The sequence below is a fragment of the Aplidium turbinatum genome, chromosome 11, assembly GCF_918807975.1.
Source record: "Aplidium turbinatum chromosome 11, kaAplTurb1.1, whole genome shotgun sequence".
In the NCBI taxonomy this organism is placed as follows: Eukaryota; Metazoa; Chordata; class Ascidiacea; order Aplousobranchia; family Polyclinidae; genus Aplidium; species Aplidium turbinatum.
The window spans coordinates 5,995,327-6,021,508 of NC_137482.1; the positions used below are offsets into that span (position 1 = coordinate 5,995,327).

At 37.4% G+C, this 26,182-nt stretch overlaps 1 protein-coding gene and 1 long non-coding RNA gene across 2 annotated transcripts; one reads left to right on the forward strand and one right to left on the reverse strand.

Moving 5' to 3' along the window:
* The first annotated feature begins 3,386 nt into the window (after positions 1-3,386).
* LOC145780118 (uncharacterized) lies at positions 3,387-5,249 on the forward strand. Its single transcript, XR_014290602.1, has 2 exons — positions 3,387-3,875; positions 4,132-5,249. It is a non-coding gene; the product is annotated as an uncharacterized LOC145780118 (long non-coding RNA).
* Positions 5,250-10,745: 5,496 nt separating this feature from the next.
* On the reverse strand, positions 10,746-25,707 carry LOC145779977 (chondroitin sulfate N-acetylgalactosaminyltransferase 1-like). The gene is made up of 12 exons (XM_082591669.1): positions 25,487-25,707; positions 22,923-22,972; positions 22,060-22,149; positions 21,663-21,758; positions 20,548-20,624; positions 18,971-19,155; positions 18,273-18,483; positions 17,070-17,254; positions 15,081-15,197; positions 14,671-14,844; positions 14,066-14,218; positions 10,746-13,657 (listed from the first exon to the last, which is right to left on the reverse strand). The coding sequence occupies exons 1-12, from the start codon at positions 25,620-25,622 to the stop codon at positions 13,545-13,547; spliced, it is 1,587 nt and encodes a 528-aa protein (XP_082447795.1). The 5' UTR covers positions 25,623-25,707; the 3' UTR covers positions 10,746-13,544.
* Positions 25,708-26,182: the final 475 nt, after the last annotated feature.

Here is a 26,182-nt window from a genome sequence, read left to right on the forward strand (position 1 = left end):
CTAAATGTTTGTTTTTGTGACTCAGCAAAAATTTGGGGATCAACGAAAGCTTGCAGATTAGAGTAAGTGTTCGGCAGGTTAGTAAAAGTTAAGAACCACTGCCCTAGACTTAGAGGATGAAATAATTTGCAGGCAAAAATATTTCAACCAGCAGAAACTTCACTCTGTTTGTTTGTCGTATCCAGGCTTACGTCCAGTGATTGCAGATTTAGATTAAGTGGATGGGAAGACAAGGAAGCCAATCTTCGTGTCCACTTTCAGGCATGCCTGTAAGTGTCCTGCCAAAGACACAGCTGCAAGCGGTATCGAACCGGCGCTCTTTCGATTGTCGTTCCAGAGCTCTGACCAAACAAAGATGGTTCAATTCCGCGATGTGCGCTTGAGTGACGCACATCAAAGACAACTCACTATTTAGCATCGCCCAATGGACGAACTAATTTGCTGGCAGAAACACTTCAACAAGCAGAAACTTCACTCTGTCAATCCTGGCGAAGAGCTTGCTTCAGTAGTTTAAGACTCTACAACTATTCGAAACTGCTTGAATTAAGCTCTAAAAGAGGCTTTCTCAGTCCGGGTATAAAAATTCTCACAATAAGTTTATATCATTTAATTCAATGATAAACTTATTGAGCTAACAATAGTAAGATTATGGTTTATTTATTTTCATTCAACAAGTGCTGGAGTCTTTTAGCAACAGGGTTCATTTTTAAGTTTGCATTAGATTAATATTGTCATCAAATTATTACTCGAGTTACTCTCACTTCATTATGCAAGAAAGAATACAATCTGTAGGCTACCGTTTTCAAAATGTTTGGTTTGACCCGACCTGAAATCCATTTCAAATCCACCAGCTCCAGAGTAAAAGGCGATAACCACTCGGCCACTGAGTTGGCTAAACTTCTTGAGTTAGTTTGATAGGCAGGCTGTGATAATTTCAAATTTTACTCTACATTGTGACCAAAAACTGTTTGTATTATGATGAGATGACTTTAATCTGGAAGCCTTTAACCAAAAGTTGTATTCAAATAGCCTATCTGTAATGCAACTGCACAAGGAGCATAAGGAATTATAGGTTTCGCCAATTGATGCCTACAGTCTCACTATTAATAGGCTTTCTATTTAAAAAATATTATTAGGTCTAAGTCTCATTGAGGGCAATCCTCTGCTAAATCTTGCGTAGCCTACTTCACTCCTAAAAGCAATTAACCATAGACAAACATACCTGAGAAACACCACAACATTTAACATTATAACAAACAAAAATAAAATGACTTGCGTTCCTCTGGTGACTATGTTAGGTTGCCACGTGATGTTGATAAAGATATCCAGCTTTTATTTCGCAAATCATTTTATTTATGAAATGCCTGATGAACAGTCTCTTGCTGTATTTTAATATGTTATAATGTTACATGTTGTGGTGTTGCTCTGCTATGTTTGTTTATGGTTAAAAAAAGCTACCTCACTACCCAAACAACCTACAAATATCAAACTCAAGAAGTATCGGATCATAAATGTCTTTTACCAACTAGCCGCATTATTTCTATGTAGACCTCAAACCTATAGGCCTACCCTGTGATGTGGAATTGCTGGCTTCGGCTGCAACTTAGGCTACCTTACGTTTCAAAGCCTGAGTTACTTTCTTTCCGAGAGCAAGCAAGAGATTGTGTTTAGTTCATAAAGATTCTGCCAGGGATATCTACGACTACGGGATTGCTAACTCACGTTTAATGACTCAGCAATTTTGTCATAAGCGGGCCGACGGTATTTTTAAACTTTGAAGTGTTTCCTCAATTCCTTTGCAAGTTTGCAGTGTACTGGCCAGAGAATTCATAACTCTGTGCTTATTAAATTGTCACTGCAGAATTAGTTTTGTTTCTTGGTTATAATTTAAGTAAAGCAGGTAAATGTAAAGCTTTGTAATGTTTCTTCGCTTAGGTTGGCTGGTTACTAAATGGTGTGCTAGGCTAGGGGTTCAGCAGAAGCAATAGGCCTATATGCAAGTTAGGATATAAACTTTCCTGCTAACTAACATTGATACTTCTGCTGAGTCAAAATTTTAAAAACTTGAGTGTAGGCTATTTATAACTATGTAGAAACATCTATTTTTGTAATCTGACAATGCAAATGGACTTTCCCCTTGTCCTTTATACGGCATTAAATGCCATTAACTTTTTGTATGGTAGCCTATACTACTACAACAATCCTATGCATGTAGGCTACTAGCCGTGGGCTACTCTACTAAGTTGATGGCAGATTGCATCAGTACATGCTCACAGTATGGGGTTATTAGGCTTACCAGTAGGCTACCAACATTGTTGCTGATTTTCACCAGCTACGGTACCTTGATAATCAAGTGGCTAGGCAAGTTTCACTGAAGATGCTGACCTGATTACGAGTTTGATTCATGGCAGTACGTATTACTTGTTTTTATGTTTGAGCAGACAGGAAAGGCCAGTTCAGCTTCTGGAGTAGGCTAGGCCTAGTTAAACTACACTTCAAGAATTTTGTGTGACAGTCACCAGTAAAGTGAAACTGTCACTTTACTCAAAATACCGGTAGCGGTAAAAATATTTCATGACAGCCTACCTTAAAAATATTTACACTGCTTGCAGCCTACCATTGTCGATCCATGTATATTGCTTTCAGCTAAATTGCAGCGTTAAGTTTCTATCTGTATTTAATGTAAACTGAAAGATGGTGTATAAATGTTGTGTACCAGGTTGTAAAACTGGTTATAAAACGGATGTTAGTAAAGAGAAAATTGCTTTAGCCTATATAAGTTTCCTAAAGAACATGAGCTAAAACAAAAATGGATACAAGTAATTCCGAGGAAAGATTGGATTGTCACAGAATAATCCAGAGTACGCTCCCTGCATTTTGATGAGAATGATTTGGTAACAACAACAATTTGTTGACTTTGCAAAACTGGATTTGGGATACTTAAGATTACGAACATCTGAATTTTCTCAACGGGAACGAATTGTCGTTTTAATGATGGACGAAGTGTATAGGCTACTGCTCAGCGTGTTGAATATATACTAGTGGCTCATTCATTGGTTTGACTGAAGAAGGTCAGCCTGCAAAAACTGTACCGGTATTGACATTTATGGTCCAATCAATAAGTGGAAAGTACAAAAGATGTTGTTTGTTTCATTCCAGTAGAAAAACTTGACACTAATTTGTTAAAGAGTTGGTTTGAACGTGTGATGCTTGCACTCGATGATGTCTTTTTTGTAGTTACTGTATCTGCAGACAATCATGTCTGCAACAGGTAAGATAACATTTTTCTGATTACATCATAGTAGTTTGTTTGGGTACTTACTACGTAAGCTATTCATATTGTTTAAATAAAATGTTTTATTATGCTTTCATTCTCATATGCTCGATAGTCTCTTTAACTTATCTGAATGAAATAAAAACTCAAATTTTTGCCTGTTGCTTTTGAAACTTTTTATAAATATTGTTTAAAAAAAAGTGACATCTATTGCTGTATACTGTATACCATTTTCACCACTTTAAGCTGTACTTTTTGTTTTATAGGAAATTGTTTGTTGATCTGTGTGGTAGCCTAGAAAACTTTCGCACAGCATAGAGCATCCATTGAGAAAAGAGAAAAAGCTGTTTTTATTTTTTTATTTTACTCATAATCTGAAGAATATTTACAACAATTTTGTAAAAAGGAAACTGATGCATCTCCCTTGTAGCCTACTGGCCATGAGCACCTGCTTGGTCAGTCATGTAAATTGCAGAATTTCGTCATTTGTCTCGCCTGTATGCTATGGAAGAAGACAAGGCATTAAAGGTTGCTAACAAACTGAAGAAATCCTCATTAAATCCAAGCAGCATTTCACGGACATCTCCACTACATGCTCTCAGTAGGTGTTTGGTTAGTGTTCTTATAAATGTATTATTGTACAAATGTACAGTGGTAGAAAGTGCATTCAATGTAACTTCTTCAAAAACTTGAAGAACATGTAATCAAGTGCAAAGAGCCTAATTCTGTATTGTATTACACAGCCATAGTTGGGGATAAATTTTATGTATTCATGTGCAAGGTGTGTGTTTGTGTTCATGTCAATGCTTTACTAGTATTTTTGTGTGACTATTGACCAGTTATTTTTTGGCATGCAGGTGTTTTCAATGAATCAACTGTTCTTGGCTTGGAACGTTACAGCACAGCTTGTTCAGCATTTTCAGAAACTGCTCGATACATCAATTCTATCACCAACAAAGTTTTTATCTTTAAACAGTCATCAGCGTGCCTTTGTTGATGCTCAGGAAGATGCTATGCTCATCAAAGACTCTTGTTGGTTTACTAAATACAAAATGTTCTACTGGGCATTGTAATTTTGAATTAATTGTGCAATGTGCTTTTAATTGTTTTTCAAAAAATCAGCTTAAACGTTTTAACAGTCAACCAACTGTTGATACACCACAACCTAAACTGCTTCGAAAAATCCGAAAACTAACATCAAAAGCTTCTAGTAACAGCTAATTTTAAGTTGTAGGAAATATGCTTACATATCTTCACATGTCATTTGTATTGAACTTGTATTTTTCATTTTTTTCACACTATATGTATAATGCGTATAATTGTCACCAGACTTTTATCCAGTATTATTTGTGCATAATGTTATAGTTCACTGCGATTAAAGGTGGGTAGTACTTTTCCGGTACCGCTACTGGTACCAACAATACATTTTGAGCCAAGTAGCCTATGGAGTACTGAAGTACTTTTCAAAGCTGATTTCAGTCGATACCGGTACTTTTTCGGCTCTTGTTTAGCTAGCATTATATCCACATTAGCGAGAATGCTTTCAGGTGTTTGGTTCATGAAAGTTGGAGTTCACGCAATATTATCACACCTTTCAGGCTACTCGGTTATCAGTGGTCTGCAGACGAGCTAGTCACTGTCAACGCTTATTTTGACACTAATGTCTGTGTGTGCTTGATTATTATACGTCTTTACTGTATTCGCTATTCCAACCACGCTACTGCTCTATTGTGTTTTAGGGTAGTCTTTTTATGCTTTATTTTGTGTACCGTAACTAAAAGAAACCTATCTGTGCTATTGCTTCATATCTACTGCACACGTTTTAATTTGAATTTATACTCCTGTTATGATGCATACCCACTTTGTTTTCTCTTATTGCTTACCATATTCATAATTAACGTTTATGATAGAGATTTCTTTAACCTGATGGCTACATGCCGACGAAAGCTTGAATATTCCATAAATATACAGTTATAGTCACATGGTACACTTTTGTACTTGTACATAGATGACTGAGTGCCTCCTGATTGCTTCTTATTTTTACAATGTAGTGATTTTGGCGTCGGCCAGCTCCTGTCATAGCTATTTTCTAGTTAGCAATCCCGTAGTTGTAGATATCCCTGGATTCTGCTCATAAAGACAGCTAGGCCTACAGTCGGGTAGACAGAAGAATTACGAACTCCAAACAACCTATTTCCCACCTTCGAAACTTGTGTGACAGTGCGATAATTGAATCAGCAATAAACAATATCACGTGGTATTTTCATTTTTTATTTAATCACTGCTGGGACCTCACACATAAAAGAAGAGTTGTGGTTCAACAACCTCCTTTTGTCTGTCCTGATTTCATTCTAAATTATCTTATCGCATTACAAACAGCAAGCTTGCTAAACACTATTGCATCCGATCGGGCTGAATCAGCACACATATTCTTTTACGCTTACCAAAAACAAGAAGTTAACCAAAAAGAAGAATTAACGACGCCAAACACTTTAGTGAAATAGTCAGCAAACAAACTGATTAGACTGGCCTGCAACAGTTTAATGATTAACCGACACATAAGCACAACACCCAATGCAAAATACTGCCAACTAAAAAAGCTATCAAAGCTTTAAAAATTTCTTTTGAATTGAGTTTACATGATTTGCAAAGTTACATTATCAAACGTTGTCTGAATTCTGACTGTAGTCAGATGTAGCCCACGAAGAAGACAAAGTCCAGCAAAGTGGTTCAGTATGTATAGCCACGTCAACAACATTTGACCAAAACATATATGTAGCCTCTGACAAGCATCATTTCCACAAACAAAGCAAAGGTCAAAACAGTAAATATATTTTTTTGCAAACTGCACGTTGCTATTGTTGTGACTTTACGGTGAGAGACAGCAACAATAACAACAACAACAACAACGAAGCCGACCATTCCAACCGTTTTCATGAAGAGGGTAGAAGTAGACATCTTTTTCGCAATACTGCAAACTATGGAATAACTCATTCTATTGTTTATTTGAAAGCTTATCGACTGTAGGCTATAGGCTATGGTTAATTGTTTAATTTATTTATTTTTATGAAAACTTAAAACTAATTAACTAGTTAGCAGTAGCGGGGCTAAGTCATTCGGGGAGACTTCTTAACCAAGATCAAGGCCCCAAGATCACCAAGCACACATAAAAATTCAAGTTATAAATTAATTAAGATTTTATTCGTTTATTTTATGGTAAGCCTACTGTTGACATCGCCTTCACTTGGACCTCTGGAATTACCGCTCTATCCTTTTTTTACCTCTTACCATTCGGTAATTAAGAATGTTTCATCGGACTGCATTCAGAGGTCATTATAATATTAGTCAGTCTGTGGTATTACAGTGCAATAATTAAGACAGGCAGACCTGCAGTTCCATTTGGAGGACAAATAATATGACGTAGTCTTTGTTGACACGGTCTGCAGTTTGTTCCTTACCACCACACTTGAAACATGAAGAAAAAACTCTCAATGGCACACAGTTGAGCGGAAAAGCTCAACCAACACCCGTGCAAACACGTAGGAACTCACGATTGCCTAGGTAGGCCTATGCACAGTGTGCATGTGCCGGTGCTAAAAATAAAAATAGGAACCTGGTTGTAGCGTATCCATGAGCCTATTTGCTTTCCATGTTCTTGTTTTTTTCTTTGTCTAATAGTAGCAGAGATGATTTTTTGGCAGCTTTGCCAGCAACAGTTGAGTGGCAGGCAGGGATGGAGGAACCACGTGGGCCTCGTGGGCCTGGGCCCACCTACGTTATTTTCTGGGTGGGTCTGGCCCACCCACTTTTGAAAGCCAAATTTCTTTGAAAAGGTAGTGAAAACAGCAAATTTGAGAAGGAGTTCCAAAAAAAGATCTTCACTCATTTGATGCACACTAGTTTGATTACACAGGCCAACAAAACAATTTTGACACAAAAGATGAGGGTCATTTTAGAGTATTTCAGGGCCCCTGATTCTAAAAATGCACTTAGTTTTTTCGAATTTTCGAAACTACCAGGAATTGAATTTCAAACCAAGATTACATTCTTCCGTAACAAGGATAAAATTTCAAGCAGCTACTTTATTGATATAAACGGCCTTCGTACCTTGATGGGTGTTGCTCAGTAGGCCTATAGTAAGCCCAGGGCCGGATTTAGCTGATGGGGGGCCCGGGGCACTTTTAGATCGGGGGGCCCCCGTGCAAAAATTTTTTTCGCGCCTACGGCGCGAAAAACCATCTCTACGTCTACAGTAGCATTAGTCCACTACTGCACAGCATTTTGCAGAAACTTCAAAGGCCAAAAGAAAAAAATTACACAAAATCACATTTTTTTCCACATAAGGGGGCCCTTCAAAAGTCGGGGGGCCCGGGGCAACTGCCCCCTCTGCCCCCCCCCTAAATCCGGGCCTGAGTAAGCCCACCATAATAAAGACTTGCGTTTGTTCATCGATGGCTTTGTTTTGCTTATTCGTCTAGTTTGGCAAAAACAATGTATGTATTTTATTTGTACTTAGTAGCTTAGTTGGTAAGTCTGATATTGTTGAAGTCAACAAATATATTAAGGCAAAGGACAAGTTGTTTATTCTACATCTTGTACCCCATAAGGCTTGCTTCACGTCGTATTTTGATTGTTACTAGGCCAGTAAACGTTAAATAGCCGTTTGTTTGGGTTGTAATCAACGTGATTGGTTTCAAATGGCGTTTATACAACTCAGAAATGTGCCTGGGATTACTTTCAGTTTTGTCTTTGTAATAAACGACACGATGTTAAATCTATAGGGGCTCAGAATTGCAAAAAAATTTTTTGCTGTAGGCTATCTTAAAAACTAGAGCCAATTCGAAAAAAATGTGCATTTTCGGAATCAGGAGCCTCGAAATACCCTAAACTGACTCTCACATGCCGTGCCTTTAAAAAAAAAAAATTTGTTTGCTGTGTTATCTTTGATAGCTCAATGATGAAATATAATCTTCAAACTTTTCTGTTGAGCCCACTGTTGATGGGAAGCACGTGTGGGTGTGGTTGCGTGTGATTGGTGGAGTAATCTATAAATCAATCTAATTGTTCTCCAAAGTTAAAACGATGATATCATTACATACTATGCAGTGCATGCACGTAGGCCTACTGTATAATGCTGCAGATTATTTTTCCCAGGTTGGAATTATAACTGTGTGTGTATATTGCCTTTTTATTTGTGTGTAGGCTACATCGCCATATTTTGTACAGCGCTAGCATATAGAGCAATTTAACAATTTTGTGACTTGTTTGGCCAAATCGGACCTAAAAACGGAAATTTTTCGCTTAGTTGGCACAAAAGGCAATCATGAAATCACAATGTATAAGCGATTTGAAGTATTAGGAATGCAGCAATGTTATGGGGGGTCTGGGGGGCGAAGCCCCCCAGAAATTTAATTAACTTTGACTGCTACGCCTTTGGGCCCACCTACTTTTAAAATGGTTCCTCCATCTCTGGTGGCAGGCATAAATTGGTGGTTTGATTTCAAACTATTTTCATAGTAATAGACCTGTGTAGCTTATGTCTAACCCCACATAAATAAAGTTTGATTGATTGAATCTTTATTCTCGGACTTGGAAAGCTTCTTGCAGAGCTTAATTCTGGCAGTTTCGCATATTTGTAGAGACTTTGAATCACTCACTGAAGTAGGCCCGGTCACCGAGATTGACAGAGTGAAGTTTTCGATTGTTTAAGTCTTGTCGCCGAGGAATTATTTCATCCATCAGATGCCGCTGAATGAAGAGCAATCCTTGACGTGCGTTGCTCAAACGCACAGTATGAGAGTCGAACCAGTGCCGCTTGATCTTGAAGCTTCTTCGTCCCAGAAGCCACGCGCTAACTGAGCTATCCGGGGAGGATAGTAGCCTGAACTACAAAATCCAAGCAAAAATTACAATTAATCAAATGCAACGTAGTGATTGTGTTTAATATTAAACTGTAAAAAATCCAATTGTATGATGGGCTAACTGTCAGTGACAATTTAATCATCAATTTCACAAAGCATGTCCTCCCACTACCATTTCAGAGTACATGCATCTTCTTCTTTTCTCGTTTGACTTGTAGTAGCTTAGATTGGCAATGCCTCCTCGTGCAGCCAAGATACGGTAGTTGGGTCCAGTTGTCGAATACCAATGAAAATGAAAAATGCATGCATCGAAGCCTGATCACAGGTGTATTTTTCCAATGTTTGGCTTAATCCATAAAAATTTTATATATGATGGGACGAGAAAAGAAGGGATAGTAGGCCTACCAAATTTCAGTCATAAGTAGAGTAGACAACCGGAAACAGACATTGCAGTCGGCCGCAGCGTGGGTCAGGTGTACGTCGGAAGGCGTACACCGATGCATAGCGCTCAAGTCCGCTTTCCCGCAATGCAGGATAAAGATAATAAAACAAACAAACAAAACAAACAAATTACCATGTAGGCTAGCCTAGCCTATAGCCGAAATAATTTCAACACAAAAAGCCTCAAAAATTCGAAAGTGTTTTTGATTCATGTTAAGTTTGATTTTATAAAAAAATTCTGTAATCTTGTCCTTGCATACAGCGTATGGAATGAAATAGAAAACGTTTTTTCCACCTTCCATCCTGAGATTTTTTCTATCATAAAAATTTTCATTCCATCTTAAAAATTTTTTCTATCTGCAAATTTTGTAGCTAAACTTCAGCTAAAAATTTTACAGCAATATTTTTCTGAGGATTATGTACCGTTTGGTATTGGAAGGTATCTTACAACTATAAGAATCCAGGGCCGTGGAGTCCAGCGAAAGATATCCGATTCTGACTTTTTGGTTTATAACTGGCCGACTCCGGACACATCAAAATCTCGCCGACTTCACGACTCCGACTGCACAGCCTTGGAAGAATCCATGGTCTTGTTTCGGAGCAACTTCAACACGTTTTGCGCGGGGAGCACAGCGAAGTGATTGGTTTGGTTGGTTTTGAAATTTTATTCTCAGTGACATCAAAAAATCGAAACGAAGGTCAAGAGACATCAGCGTCTACTTCTGAGTATTCAATGTGTATCTTAAGCTATGGGTAGAAACAACAATTGCTGCATCAACCTGTGTGCCAGTGCCGTGACCGCTGGCTGAATGCATCAGTTCAAAAGCAGCTGGTAAAGGGTATTGACTTCAGTCACCGGTAATGTATTTGGTTGGCCTCAGTTCCTTTCCATGGCGAGCAATGGGCTGCTTCTGAAAACCTCAGCAGGTTGGATGTCAACATGAGTTGGTAACTGGCCTACAGTTATAGTTCGTTGGAGTAGAATGCAGAAATCCAGTGAACGCAATACTCCAGTGATAAGGCGGTCAGTTAAGCACTAAGAAGGTATGGGCACCAGGCAGTTAAGCAGGTATGGGCACCAGGCAGTTAAGCAGGTATGGGCACCAGACAGTTAAGTAGGTATGGGCACCACACTGCTGCACAGTAGCTGGAAGTGAAGACAAATAGAGTTCATCTACATGAGTAACATCTTTTATTTGCTTTTACCTCAAAACAAGAATAAACACGTTCATTCAACAACACGTTTGTAGACCAACGATTATGATTATACCGTGTTACAGGTAAGACACAAAGAGCTTTCCAAACATGTGTCCAATGCTTTAAACGTCAAAAAATGCCACCAATACTAAGCTCAAAAAAAAGAGAAAATAGTACAAATTCCGCGCAGGTCGTTAAAAGCAAACAAGGACATCTTTACAATCAAAAGCAATATGAAAGTTTCCTTTTGTGCCAATCTACAGTGTAGAAGCATACATACAAAGACGTTGGCAGTACAAAAACCGTACGTTACACGGGATTTAGACGTGAGTCTATTAACAGAAGCTGATGATTGTGGTTACTGCAGGTTGTGTGCGTTTAGAAAATATTGCTTGCAATAAAAAGTGCAGATTACACTGTTGGTAGGAGTATTTACATTAAAATGTTCGGCGAATGTTCAATGAAACGCATCTACAAAACACACGAAAGGTCCAAAACGCATACAAACATAAAATTTCTATATAATGCACAACGCACATCTAAACAGATAATTCGCAAATTCACAGAAATCAGAAAGCTTTGTTAATAAACAGTGAAAAGCGGAACTATCAGTTTGTGTCAACAGTAAACAAATAGGTTATAGCAATGTCAAGTTTGTTTCATGCCCAAAAGGGATAAGGGTTTTCATACTGTGTGCCGATGATTTGGTTTTGTTGAGTGACTCAACGGAAGATCTGAGAGAGAAATTTGAGAAGTGGAAGGAGTCGCTTCAATGTAAAGGTATGCGTGTCAACATCAAAAAGACAAAGATTGCAATAAGTGGAACGAGAGGGGAAACCACAATGAGCAAAATTGACCCATGTGGTGTATGTGGAAAAAGAGTAAGGGACAATTCTGTTATGTGTACGAAATGCGGGAAGTGGGTGCATGAAAGATGTGCGAAAATGAAGAGAGTGACATGCAGATCCGGAGATGATTTTAAATGTGAAAGATGCAAGAAAATTGAAGAAGATTGATTGGTCCTGTTGAAAAGCTGAATGACGAAGTGAATCAGCGAATGTCTTTTGCTACCTAGGAGATAGATTGAATGTCAGTGGTGGTTGTGAAGCGACAGTGAGTGCAAGAGTAAGGTTTGGTTGGGTGAAATTCAGAGAGTGTCGAGAGTTGTTATGTGGTAGACGATTTCCGTTGAAAATGAGAGGAAGAATTTATACTAGTTGTGTGAGATCTGTAATGCTGTACGGAAGTGAGACATGGTGCTTACGGAAAAACAAATTGGAGATTTTAAGAAGAACTGAGAGAGCGATGGTGAGAACAATGTGTGGTGTGAAGCTGATGGACAAGATGATTACCAAAGAACTTATAAAGTTGCTTGGGTTGAATGAGAATGCTGATCGAATTGGCAAAAGCGAATGGAGTGAGGTGGTATGGGCATGTTTTGAGAAGGAATGAAGATGGTGTTTTGCGAAGAGCGCTGGAGTTGCAAGTGGAAGGTCGAAGATAAAAAAGGAAAATCTAAGAAAACCTGAAAAAGGCAAGTTGAGGAGGAAAGCAGCAAGGTGAGCTTGACAAGAGAGGACGCATTAGACAGAACGATGTGAAGGCAGGATGTGAATATGCTTGCGGCACTTGAAGGTGAATCCGGCCACCCTCGGTAACGGGGACATCACCGGATTAAAACTGGACTACTACCACTACTGCCCAAAAAGAATAAGGGTTTTCAAACGAGAGTGACCAAGGGGGTGAAGACTTTTGAAAACAGGGGTAAGGTAAAAACCTGATTTCAAATCAAGTCTAAGAGTGTACACTGTACAGTAGACCCTTTAGAGTTTAGACAGAGCGGTACTGCTTCCTTTCGAACCTCATCATTCGTTGCTGTCTTTAAAGAAGATGTCGTGAGGACATTTTTTGGCCTTTCAAATAAATTTACACTTAATAAATTTTACAACGGCACATCAAGAGAAATAGTTTACATTGATGTTTGCAGACACCACTTTTAGCAACGCCAGTTTTGAGAGAAAGTTATCACATTACGATTCAACGCAACATACACCGTTTCAATGCAAAAAGAACAAGAAAAATAAAACCGTTTTCGAAATTGAGATATTTGTAAGAATAACAATTTGTTCAATCGGGTACCTCTCTACATACCCATTGTCAGCGTTGCCGGATGTTTTTAACTGAAGATAGTATTTATTCTATTAAAGTTGATTTGATATAATAAAAAATCAAAGAAATCTACGATTACACAACCAGCAACTGCTAAACGCTTCTCGCAACTGGGAAGAAAATGTAGCCAGTTTCGGGGCAAAACTCGCGGATCTGGCAACCCTTGAGAATTGTCGGGCATTGCTTGGCATTTTCAGAAATTGGCATTTTTTTGAAAGATTATTACACCATAATCTTAACCTAGCCCGTAATCGAGAACCCAAACAGTAATCCTCAAAACCGGTCCAATTATAGCTGGCAACCCTGACAATGGGCATTTAGAGGTACCGGTTCGGTCTGCTGATCTTGAAAAAACACACAATACCTTATTGCATTAACAGCATGAAAGTAAACTTGAACAGGTTATTCTCGCAAAAACTAAGCAAATACACAGTGGAAACAATTGTTCAGAAAAAAGGTAGTCACTTACTGTAGTTAGCTGTGTAATTTATAAGAAAAAGAAACTGCGTAAAAGAAACACCTGTCAACACTTATTGAACGCACTCTTCTCTATATAGATTGATTGGCGCCCAGTACATCACTGTAGTACATCATCATCATGGTCACGTCTTTTCACGACTCTCTAAGCTTTTTTTTAATTTAAAATATTGCAAACCAAGGTCGACCTGAGAACCTTCTGTTCTCGCACGAGATTTCAAGCAAGCCTTGTATTGCTCTGTAAAAAAAAGCCAACATGTTATTGGACAAAGTCAGTGATATATTGCGACTAGAGATCTTTAGAATGAAGTATTTGAAACAAAGAAAACATTGAAAAAATTTAAGAACTGAGCATCTAGTTCATCAAAGGCCGCATCGGCTATGATACTGTAGTAGAAGTAGTTTGAAACAAAAATGTTCCGTTAAATTGTTTTGTTGCAAACAACACAGTGTTGCTTTAAATTCCGTTAAGCTTGAAAACCTTGCATAAAATTGATAAAGTTAGTCGAAGATGCTCGCTCTGGCTGTCAAGCAAACCTCACCAACACCAAACCTCTTCAGAGCATGTCGCTACAAATGTTAAATTAAAACAACTTTTGTTCAAATTTTTGAGATTATCCGGAACACTATCGTAAGAAAAACACACCTCCAGCCAAGGACGCATCACAGAACTTTTCATGCCAGTGATGGAAGAGCGAATCCACAGGTGTCCGAACAACCTTGATTCTGCTTTGAACGAACTTTCGATACAAGTCCGTGTCTTCGCTTCCCCAACCGTCCAGATTAAGATCAAATCCGCCTACAATGGAAAGACATTGAGCAAATTGATGTAATTTATCAGAGTACGTTACGTTTTGGTTCTTTATTAAGTGTACATGTTGGACATTGAACTTTCGTGCAAAATGCTTCTTTGAACAAGTAATGTACAAGAATTCTCGATTAGCTTTCATGCCTCTTATCTATGCAATTTTCAAGATAAAATTCTACACTTTTGCAAACCTTTCGCCACTAAGCAAACAAAATCAAGCAGCAACGCGCCATGATATAAAAATATGAACGTTTTCGGCTATACATTAAGCCCTTGTCAAGCGTCTTTTAAAACTAGTTTACGTATTCAAGCAAGAAAAGTTTAGATAACCAAATGCTACACGCGGTCTTCCTACTGCATAAAAAAACCATTCTTTTCATCATAAATATGATTCATCTTAAAAGGAAATAAACTTCGACTCTATTACTTTGGCATCATCTTACCTATGTACTTGAAATCTGAACGATACTGACACGACATTCCAAAGCCAAAGTCCCGCCACAAGCCGTAATTTCTCTTAATTTTAAGCCGATCACGAAGAGATGGTATTGGCGCGTTCTTGTAAACCAGAGACGGGTTGTAAAGACTGAACACGATTGGGTAAAAAACAGATTTTCCTGAAGAAGAAAAACATGGCTGTTGTGCAGAAAAAACTATACCAATACATTACCAAAACGAAACTTATTGCATTTCATAAGCCATGTTGTCGTCAGAACCATGATTCGAACGTCAATAAGCCCTGACGCAAGAAATCGAAGATTTTCAATTCTTTGCCAGATTTATTGGTTTTACCAAGTCTGCTGAATCTGCTTAATATATCGAGCGCTAATGTTTGTTGCCGCCATATACGTACCTGCAATTGAGTGGGCCCGGCATTCGTTTAGAAACTCTCCCGTGAAAGCGATATCGACGTCACAAAAGAATAGAAGTGGGTTGGCGCCATCTAGCGACTCAACGCCGTGCTGAAGAGCTGAATGAAATATTTTGTTTTAACCGGAAGTATTGTTTACAGAAATAGGCAACTTTCACCTGTGAAGACGTTTAAATGCAATTGAATCGCATCTGCTGATGATGCTAAGATTCAACACAGAAAGACAAATCACGAGTTTAATAAAGAAGAAATATATAGGCATAGCGGAATCAGTGAAAACTTTTGTCTCGCATGTTCATCCTGGTCTATGCGCAAATTGTATAATTGTATAATACGCAGCTGAGCATGTTAAGAGAGAATAAGTCTGTTCACCAGGTATTTGAATACAAAATATGTAAGAGAATTTGGAGAATGATTTTGCGTTCTTCCGACGATTACGAACCAGGCTCCAACAAGATGTTAAGAATTAAGGGAATGTGGGGATTTACAAAGCGTAAAGGTTCCGATCGAACAAAAATGGAAGAAAACCAATACACAAGGGTAATGGGAATGTATCACTGATGATTCCACATGGGTAATGGGAATGTAGCACTGATGATTCCAAACCAGGGTGAAACCCGAGTATGGCGATTCGGAGACGACGGATTCAGTGCGGACGCGCTGTCAAACGGCATTTCATGATTAAATAACAATTATTTGTATAGAGATGGAAGCTCTCTAAAATCCTACGGCGGCATCCGTTTATATTAAGAAATTATAACCAGAGATTATTCAAGGGAGTCATCAACTAAGTAAAGACCTAGTTCCATGATATTGCTGTCAAACAACGCTTCACGATTATAGAACATAATTGTCTGCATGCAGACAAAAGTTCTCGAAAATCCCAACACAGTATCTGTTCAGTAAAGAATTTTAAAAATTATTCAGGAGACTGATCTACAGTCTACACTCTAACAATTCATTCGCAAGTTAAACCTAGTTATTCAAGTAGTGTAAAGTGCCGTATTTTGCACCTTTATAAATTAAAGTTTTGCAACGTAATTAAGATTATAACAGCACAAAGCACAAGCATAACAACACAGTCATCACCGCGGACGACATAACAGAGGCAAATCCGGCAAGCGCCTCTGAAATGTAATAAATTAACTTATTCACCGTTATTACTTTTCTTTGTCAGGTGTATGAAATCGCCCCTTCTCCTTAACGTTACTAGCATGATCTACTATTACGATTTCATTAATTACTTAACCTATTATAATCATTGCTAGACATACCCGTAAGATACCAGGGAGAGCTAATTCCCATTTACCTCACTGTGAAATAATTACAAAATAAACCGTTTCATTTGTATGGCTATGGGAAGGAAACGTGGAAAACGCCTACCTAAATGGTCACTACAGTTTCTTCAAAGAAACAGAAGCCGTCCACACCGAATCGGTTGTCTCCAAAAAAAGGCCATGGCCGAATAGAGATCACTCCGAATCGACTGCACCAAATTGTCGCAGACTAGCAAAGAATGCCCTTCATTATCAGAGCATGTCATCGCAATTCTCTTGCCTTGCGCTGTGCCAGAAGTCACATACATGTGTGGGTCTGGCTTTTCAACTGTAACAAATTGAATTCCCAAAAACGGCTTACAACTGAAATTCTAAATGCTGCCCTCCAGTTCCAGTGTGAGTTGTCACCCATTAAACCACAACTTGACCTGATCATATTCAATAAGCAAGTTTAAGTGTGCCATGAACATTAAACGGTGTTTGTTACTGTTTTGGTGTATGTGAAAGTGGAAATGATTTTACCAGTTGTTTAAATTTAAATTGCAAGTCACTTTTAGTGCATCCACTCAGCACAAAGTTAGTTTGTGCTTTTTCGTTTGACAAATTTTTACATAACTGTGCACCATGTAAAATAAAAAATGCACAATCAGCAACAAATTCGTTCAGGTGATTATCACATTTTTTGGTTACATACCGCGACCTCTTGAAAACACTTCATCAACAACTTTGATTAATTTGTAATTATGAAAGTGCAGCGCATTTTCCAATGATCGAAGACTTTGTTCAACTTCAGCGAGAGCTTCTACGCCGTAGTATACCACAGTGAGGTGGACATTACCGTCCGTCACTGCAAAGTCTTTGAAGTATTCGAGAAAACTTCTGAAATCATAAAGTTTACCAAAATGTATGTTGATAGCAAATGCCGTTGATTTTTTTAGGTTTTTTAGGTCAGTTAATGTTACTATGACTGCAATGAAGTCTACATTCTGCTGGTATAACAGAAATCGAAAAAGTTCGGTGGACGGCTGTGCAAACAACTTCCTTTCACATAGAAACACAAGCTACACGTAGCTCTGTCAATCGTTATATAGATGGCCCCGTATACAACACATTTCATCCGCTTTCACACAGTAAGCTGGCTACAGAACAAAGCAAACTTTGTCCAACAAAGATGACTATCTTGACTCACGGATGTCTCGATCTACTGTACTGTATAATATCCACGAAACAATCACTTGGAATAACGGTGTGCTACTAAAAACCACGCACACAAATGGAGCCTTGCCAGCAGCTTAGTGGCTGAAATGCCCACTCAGAAAATTAGCCTAAATTATATATCGATTCAACGGCTGAAAGAATAAGTAAACAAAAACTGATTTTCTAGATGAGACACCAGGCTAGTGTCTCTCCCTACTACGGGGACTGCTAGATCGACGTTCGATTTTTGGTCATGGAAAATAGTTTTAAAATGACAATGATTATAGATTCTGGTAATAAGTCGGGATAGTAATGTATATAACTATATATACGTCGTAAACACGTCATAAAACAATGACATGTACATTCAATGAAACGCCCAAGCTGTTGTAGGCCAATTATGAGAAAACTACCTAATTATAAAGGCTGCGGATTATTCAATGGCCAAGTTTTGTATCAACAAAGTTAAGACTTTGTGGCTGCGCGAGCAGAAACCATACATGCGCCATTCTACCTGCCCAATCAATGTTCGCAAAGGTGTTTAGGTTTTAACCGCATACTTTTTAAACCTACAAAGTTTTGCCATCTTTCCTCGTTCATTTGCGAGTTGGAAGTCAAATGGTGCACTTTCGTCGTTCCATGGACGTTAATGATGAAAACAAAATGAAAAACTCACAAAACAAATTATCGCAGGCTTTACCTCAAAGTATCTGATCTTCCGCGTAGAGGAACGATAAAATGTATTGTTTCAGTTTCATGCAGTGAAGAGGTTGCTATTGATTGAAGCGGGGCAAACGGACGAAATAAAGTCAGTCTGAAGAGCTGTCCCTTGTTCACAATGTTTTCGCTTGATCTTGGTTTATAAACAACTTCGTAGTGAGTCCCGGTGCCACTCTCTGTTCTTTTCAACCCTTTGGAAATAAACCGGCACTCTACATAATACGCGGACACCATGCATTGCATATACTTGACATGCACTAAAATCAATTGCAACTAGCCGATTTAAACCACTTGCTTTGTTTTTCAAAGGTCTGAAAGGTTTCCAGAAAAATAATTATTTCTTTTATTCAGTGAACTGCATTTATACAATTATGGCAAAACAGGTCGGAAAGCCACAATCGTTGCATTAATCACTTTCTAGAATGACATCCGTTGGGGATAGCAAAAAACGTGGGTTGAAGCATTGAAGTCACTTCACAATTGTTAATTCACACAGCGATAATACTTTGTATTTTATATCGCTTCAACGTAGATAAACGCAAAATTTGTTAGTTAGAAAAGTCGTGTTTTTGAAGTCAAGAAATCCCAGGTACGCAATAGAATAAAGTAGAGCTTGAAATTATCAAAAAATATTTCAGCAGAACATCACCATATTAGTAAATGAAAGCACAGTCATACCGTAAACGAAATCATTGCTGGTAAAACGGTAGGTGGGACTGACTTTGAGATTATTGAGGCCAGCGTTGAGAAATTTGACACCTTCATGTACAACTTCAACTAATTCTTGGGACAAATCCTTTCGATTGGCAATGCTATCTCGCGGACTCATTTTCAACCCAACATTGATTTGGTAGATAAATTGCCTGGCGGATGAATAGAGTATTCACTGTGAGATGCGCAATAACACAAGCGGCAAGGTAAAATTAAGATAAAATCGTAAGCAATGACCAAGGTTTTAAAAACTAAGCTTTTATCTTAAAACCACAATCAGTGCTCAACAAATTGAATAGACTTTATCAGTTCGTGCTTTGTCTACTCTAGACAATGCCACTATACAGATAGACTCCTTCTGGAAAGGGCCACAAATATTCAAAGTGACGAATCATACAAATACACTTTTTACTAATGACATCAACAAATTGGCAGATCTAGGCTGTAACAAGCACACGAAGCCCAGCAACGTTATCAAGTTTAACATATTTACAGAATTCAAACAAGAAAACTACATTGAAACAAATTAAGAAACGAAAGACGAACCGCAAGCATACCATTGTCTGTTTAAAGGTGGATTATTGCGTTTTATTTGTAAGACTTCCAAAACCTTGCTTTGATACTCAGACCTGCCCCTGGACATGATCTCAAATTGCTTAAACGTTGTTTCGACATGTTGCACACGAAAAAATGTGATCTTTAACTGCATTTCTTTGTATACAATTCAAATTCAGGTCTGAGTATCAAACCAAGATTTTAGAAGCCCTGGAAATAAAACGCAATAAATCACCTTTATACAGACAATTGTATGCTTGCGGCTAGTCTTTTCTACTCTGTGTGTTTTAAAATTAGCTTTTCGCATCTTGCCTATGGGAACATATCATGATTTCACATCATGTGAGCCGGTTACAGTGACCTTTGCGATTCTCGTGATTATTGTTGAGTGTTGAGCTAGTCAGAAGCACTGTAACATACAGTTTTTGTTTTTTTCCTGTTGATAAATTTAATATTCAACCGGTCCAATGGTCAATTATATTTTGTTAAGATGGAAGCGTACTGTTATTCCTGAAGAGTCTTCTGTAATAAACTATATTTTAAAACTTCACAGTGTAGATTCAAACGATCTGTTATAGCCTGATGCTGCGGGTTCTTTTTGGCAATATCAAATTACACTAGCTTTCGGAACACAGTTCCCTAGTCATGTGCTATGACTAGGGAACTGTGTTCCGAAAGCTAGTGTAATTTGATATTGCCAAAAAGAACCCGCAGCATCAGGCTATAACAGATCGTTTGAATCTACACTGTGAAGTAAGCAACGATCATGCTGCTAAAAGCGAAACTCATTCAACTACATATATTTTAAAATACGATTGTAATACACATAAACTTGAAGATGTTAAATTTGCTCACGTTACTTGGCTTCGTGTGCCTATGGTTCAATAAGACAAACTCTCTACCAAAGCTCTAGGCTATAATACAACAGCAATTAAGCAACCCATGATGAATCGCAATAAATTAATTGCGGCTTTCAAACATGTCCTGACCTGTCAAACATTGAGAAGTGGTTCACATCGTATTCACTTTTCAATGGCGTTCCTTTCAATGCATCAGAGCTTTGAAGCTAAGACAAAACAAGATATACAAACGATTGACAACAAAATAATTGGTCACTGGTCAGTTAAACAACAATAGGCTACTAACAAATGCAAATTCTAACAAAATCCCAATCCGCCCCAATAGCTCAGTTGATTAGTGACTCAGTGACTTCGTGAACGAAGAAGCTTCAATACCAAGCGGCGCTGGTTCGACCCTCGGGATGTGCGCTTGAGAAACGCACGTTAAAGAGTTAAGGACTGCTTCCATTCAGCGGCATCTAATGGATGGATTAATTTCTCGGCAACAACGCTTCAACAATCGGAAACTTCATTCTGTCAATCTCGGTGAGCGGGTCTCCGTCAGTGTTTCAAAGCCTCCACAAGAATGCGCAACTGCCAGGATTAAGCTCTCAACGAAGCTTTTCCAGTCCGAGGATAGAGATTCAATTAAACAATACGATACTAACAAAACTAATACGGTAGTAATGCAAAAAATCCAGAACTTAATATCCACGACATTTGAAGAAAACGATAAAATCTGTATGGTAATAAAAAGCTATGAAAGATATTAGGCTACATTTAAATCAAACCATACATAACAAGCTGAGAAATCTATGGCAACTTACATAAAACTTAACCTGTCTGGAATATTTCGTTGCAACGCAAGCATACCATTGGGAAAATAGTATTAAACATTTATATAGCCTACATCAAATATAGTTAAATCCTATCTGAATCCTTAACAGCCTGTTTCACCTATACAGATCATCAGAAGTTCTTATTCAAATAGAATCTAATAAAAACTCAAATATAATCTAAATATATAGCCTACATAATATTAAATAGCCTATATATATACATAAGATATGTCTTTCCTTGATAAAAAGAAACTTTTGGACCAACATACGTAATCACGTATATATATCATTCAAAATACGTCAGTTTCATCTACTTCAAAAAAAGGGACTTCTAAAGATGCAAATCTTTGATTTTTGGAAAAATTGCTCGGACACATGTAAGAGCCAGCTGCACAATGTCACTTCACCGTTGAATAAAAATTTTACCTGTTTATTTAAGAAATGAATAATGTGATCCCCATCAGCACCAAGATGCAATATGCTTTCAGGTAACTCGACTGTAGCTCCATTCACCATGTCTGACTGCAAATAAGTAACCATCCTTAGTAACAATACAAAAACTGTGCAAATTTGTTCACAAAAAGCAGTAAGTCAGTTTTCTTTAAACACAATCAGAATCAATCATAGTGATCACGAATTTTAAAACAAAGCAAATCTGCAATTGTTTGAAGCGATTAAGCGTTGCCAAAGCTTCATGAAATAGTTTATACACAATCCAACTGGTGCAATGTGTGTATACACTACAGACCATCATTCCATAGCCTACAAAGACCAGGCATATTTAGTTTAAGTTTGTCTCATAAGATGTTCATATTTCTCTCACCTTCCACTTTTTAACTTCTTGCAATTGTTGAGTTTTTGTATCAAGCAATTTTTGTAAATCTTTGACTTGATGTTGCAAACTTCGAACCACCTGTATTGTCAAGTGAAAAATCATAAAAAGCTAGAAAAACTAGCAACCATAAAAAATACATCAAATTCAACTGCCAATTTACATTCAATCACAAACGTATATTATGCTTATGTGCCAATAATAGAGAACTATATTTTGAAGTAAGTTCATCACTATATCTCTTCATCATCAGTATTGCCAACTTTAATCCAAAATTAAAATATACAATACATGCCAGGGATATCTAGAGAAGGGGATATGAAGGCTCACAGCGATTGCCTTATTCTCATGACACTACCAGGGCGGTAGTTTGCAGTGCTTTAAACATGTGTTTTTTTTTAAATCATAGAAAGTTTTGTAGTGCAGCTGGTATAATGAGCTACAGAAGACAGTTAGCAAATGTTACGTAGAGCATATTTAAAGAATACTTGTTTACAAAGACAGTTGAAAAGTTACCAGTAAGCTGTTTTTTTTAAACAAAGCCTTTGCAGTAGGCTGGATGTAAAGCAAGTATATGGGTAGTTGAATTATCAAGCAACCATGAGCATGCTGTGAATATCCAGGCCTGATGCTAATAGCGCAATGCAAGTTATCATAACAAGATTTATTAAATTACTATCGGTGCCAATTGTCATTTTACGATAAACACAGATTATTTACGATAAACAAAAGCCCTTCTATTGTCAGACATAATAAAAGCCTTCGTATCCCCTTCTTTAGATATCCCTGATACATGCCACGACATAAATTCATTATCAAATTTGAAACAAAAAAACAAACTTTATTTTTCTCACCCTGTCAGCATTGTCTTTATTTAAATGAATGTTTGCTTGATCCATTACATCTGAAAACACACATCAACATACCTTAAATCAATATAAAGAGCTTTAATAACCAATACCCAGACATGCATTCATTTCACACTATCATTTTTACATTGATGCAATGTCTGCAGATGTTGAATCAACATAAAAATGACAAATTTTGCTGTCTGGGTAATAATCAGATATGGAAGCAATGGTATTACAAAAAAAAGACATAAGATGAAGCATGTGGAAAAGGAAAATCTTATTGCTTATTATTTCAAACCATGGCAACCTTTATACACAGGCCATGACAACGTGCAGTTAAAATTTGACTAAAAGCCGATCTGTTAGTAGCCAATATCGCTAGTATTAGTTGATAATTTGAGTATTACTCTTAGTTAATAAATATGATATATATAGTATTTGTGTATATTTTGATTTACTTACGTGCTATTGTTACCATTCAAATAATGAATTAAATTTTGACACTCGTGCAGGAAATCAAAAAAGCGTCTAGCAACAGCAGTTGGTAAATGGAAAATATTTATCCTTTCTTTAACTTATTTTAAAAGTTTTGCAGTGATTTGAGATTCAGAGATTACACTTCAGCAATTTAGATTCTCAAAAGTATTATTTCAAAGGGATCTATATAAAGTAAATTTAGCTTAAAATTTAACATCGAAATTACTTCTGCCTTCAGTCAGGCTTCCAGTTTGCATGTTGTCAAGAGATGTACATATAGATCACTCTGTTTCAAACTTTTGATCTCAAATAATGTTATTTGATTTATAAATACAGCAATGTATTTTCCACATTTTGTTATTTCTTTATGTTGATTGTGTGTTAGACAATTAAATAATGCTGTCACACTTCTATGATCTTTAAGTAAGGCATTCAAAATTTAACATTTCATAGGAAATTGATTGTGTTATCCAATATATATATATCAGTACAAATCCTATGTTTTGACTACCGTATGCAAATACTTAACATTAACATCACAATGTAGTACCTGCCAGAATGTCTACTTTTAACAAAATTTAAATTGTAAATTAATCCAAGAATAATTACCAAATACTGAATCTTAACCAAGTTCATATTACTGTCATGCTTGACATGGTCCGCCACTCCGATAGCTCAGTGGTTACGCGCCCGGATCAAGATAACACGCTGCACTGGTTCGACTCTCAGGATGTGCGCTTGAGCAACGCAATTTAGGACTGCTCTCCTGGTTTTTTTTTTCGGTTATTTATCGGTCATTGACCAATTTTTTAGCAAAATGTCCGAAAAAAATAGTCAATTTGGTCAAAATGTCCGAAAAAATATATAGTCAATTGACTATAGGCTATATGACCAAAAATGACTAAAAATGACCAAAATAAATAAAATCGATTGCAGTTATTTAAGTCATTTCAGACAAAAGACAGAAAAGTCTCAGCGAAAAAAGAAACCCAGCTGCTCTCCATTCAGCGGCACCTAGTGAGTGGAATAATTCCCCGGCAACAACACTTCAACAATCGGAAAACTTCACTCTGCCAATCTCGGTGACCGGGCCTGCGTCAGTGATTCAAATTTTCTACAAATATGCGAAACTGCCAGGATTAAGCTCTGCAAGAAGCTTTTCCAGTCCGAGGATAAAGATTCAATCAATCAATCATGGTAGTTAAGTATAAATTACAGAAATATATATGGCATCAATATTGTTTTGAGAATTTTCAATCGACAAACAAAACAAAGTAACCTTAACATTTAATTATGTTATATCCGTGCACGGACATTTTGCCGAAAGGACATTTTGCCGAAAGACATTTTGCCGATGGACAAATTGCCGAAAGGACTAAGGTTGTGAACGATAGACTAAAAGTCATTGTGGAGAATATTGATACATATAACCCAAAAATGAGTTTTGGAAAAATGTCCATTTAGCAAAATGGCTTTCGGTAAAATGGCTTTCGGCAAAATGTCTTTCGGCAAAATGTCCTTTCGGCAAAATGTCCGGGTGCCGTTATATCTCTGTGTAATACATGTTAAACCTGCTAAGGTTACTTTGGTTTGTTTGTCTATGGTTCAACAAAGCAAACTCTCTAGCAAAGAATTTTTAATTTTCTGAGAATTTTCAAATTTCTAGCACCCAGTGCGTTTCAAAGAGTCATCATAGTAGCAGTGACTAGGGAAGAGACATTGGGCTGAAATAGATCGTTCTATCTACACTTGTGAAATAAGTACCATATCATAACGATATGCCGCTAAGAGTGAAATTCTGTAATGCTATATATTAGACAATTAGACATATATATACTTAATATCGTCAACTGGGGTGACTTTGTTCACCGGGGTGACTTTGATCAGCACTGTTTTAGCTTTGTAATCGCCAATTTGAGTTACTGGACTTCGCTCAAATTCCAAGGATGGGATCTGAAGTACTTGAGCGAAGTCCAGTTACTCAAATTGGCAGTTACAAAGCTAAAACAGTGCTGATCAAAGTCACCCCGGTGAACAAAGTCACCCCGGTTGACGGTAGTAAATAGCCCAGTCACAAAAATAATTTATACCTTCAAAAAAGTGTATAGATTTCCTGTTCTTGTTGAAAACATAACTTGGAACAAAAACATTGGCTATCATTAATAGTGATGCTATAAATAGTCCAATGTATACACTTTTTGCATATCGCTTGAATCGGTATTTCATTGCAGATGGGAGGAAATTCTTCCACTGTGTAAACACACCGACATCACAGAAAGCATAGCTTATAAGAAATTTTATTCATGGTAAGTTTGCTGAGAATATAAAAGTTTTAAATTAATGCTTATTATAACTATCCTACTATCTGCCCGTTAGCTCATGCAACATTGATTCGACTCATGAGGTGTACGTTTGTGCAACAGATTTCAGGGTCTGCTTCACATTCAACACTATCTAGTCACTGGTCATTCTAGTGGATAGAACATGATAGCTCCCTGGAAACAACATTTCAAAAATTACGAAAACTGCACTCTGTCAATCTGGGTAACCGGCCCTGTGTCAAAAGCCTCTGTGACAAGATGCGAATGCGTTCCACGAATAGGGATGCCCAAAGTAGAATTTGGAATCCTTAAGATTCGAATCCATCCAGAATCGAATCTAAAAACTGCTTTTTTATCGGGTAATTGGATTTGGAAATAATACAGAAAAAGGAAAAAAATTATAAATTTTTTTTTTTTTTTGAAAAAATGCTCTGCCGATCTGCAAAACGCCTGCAAGTCATGTAC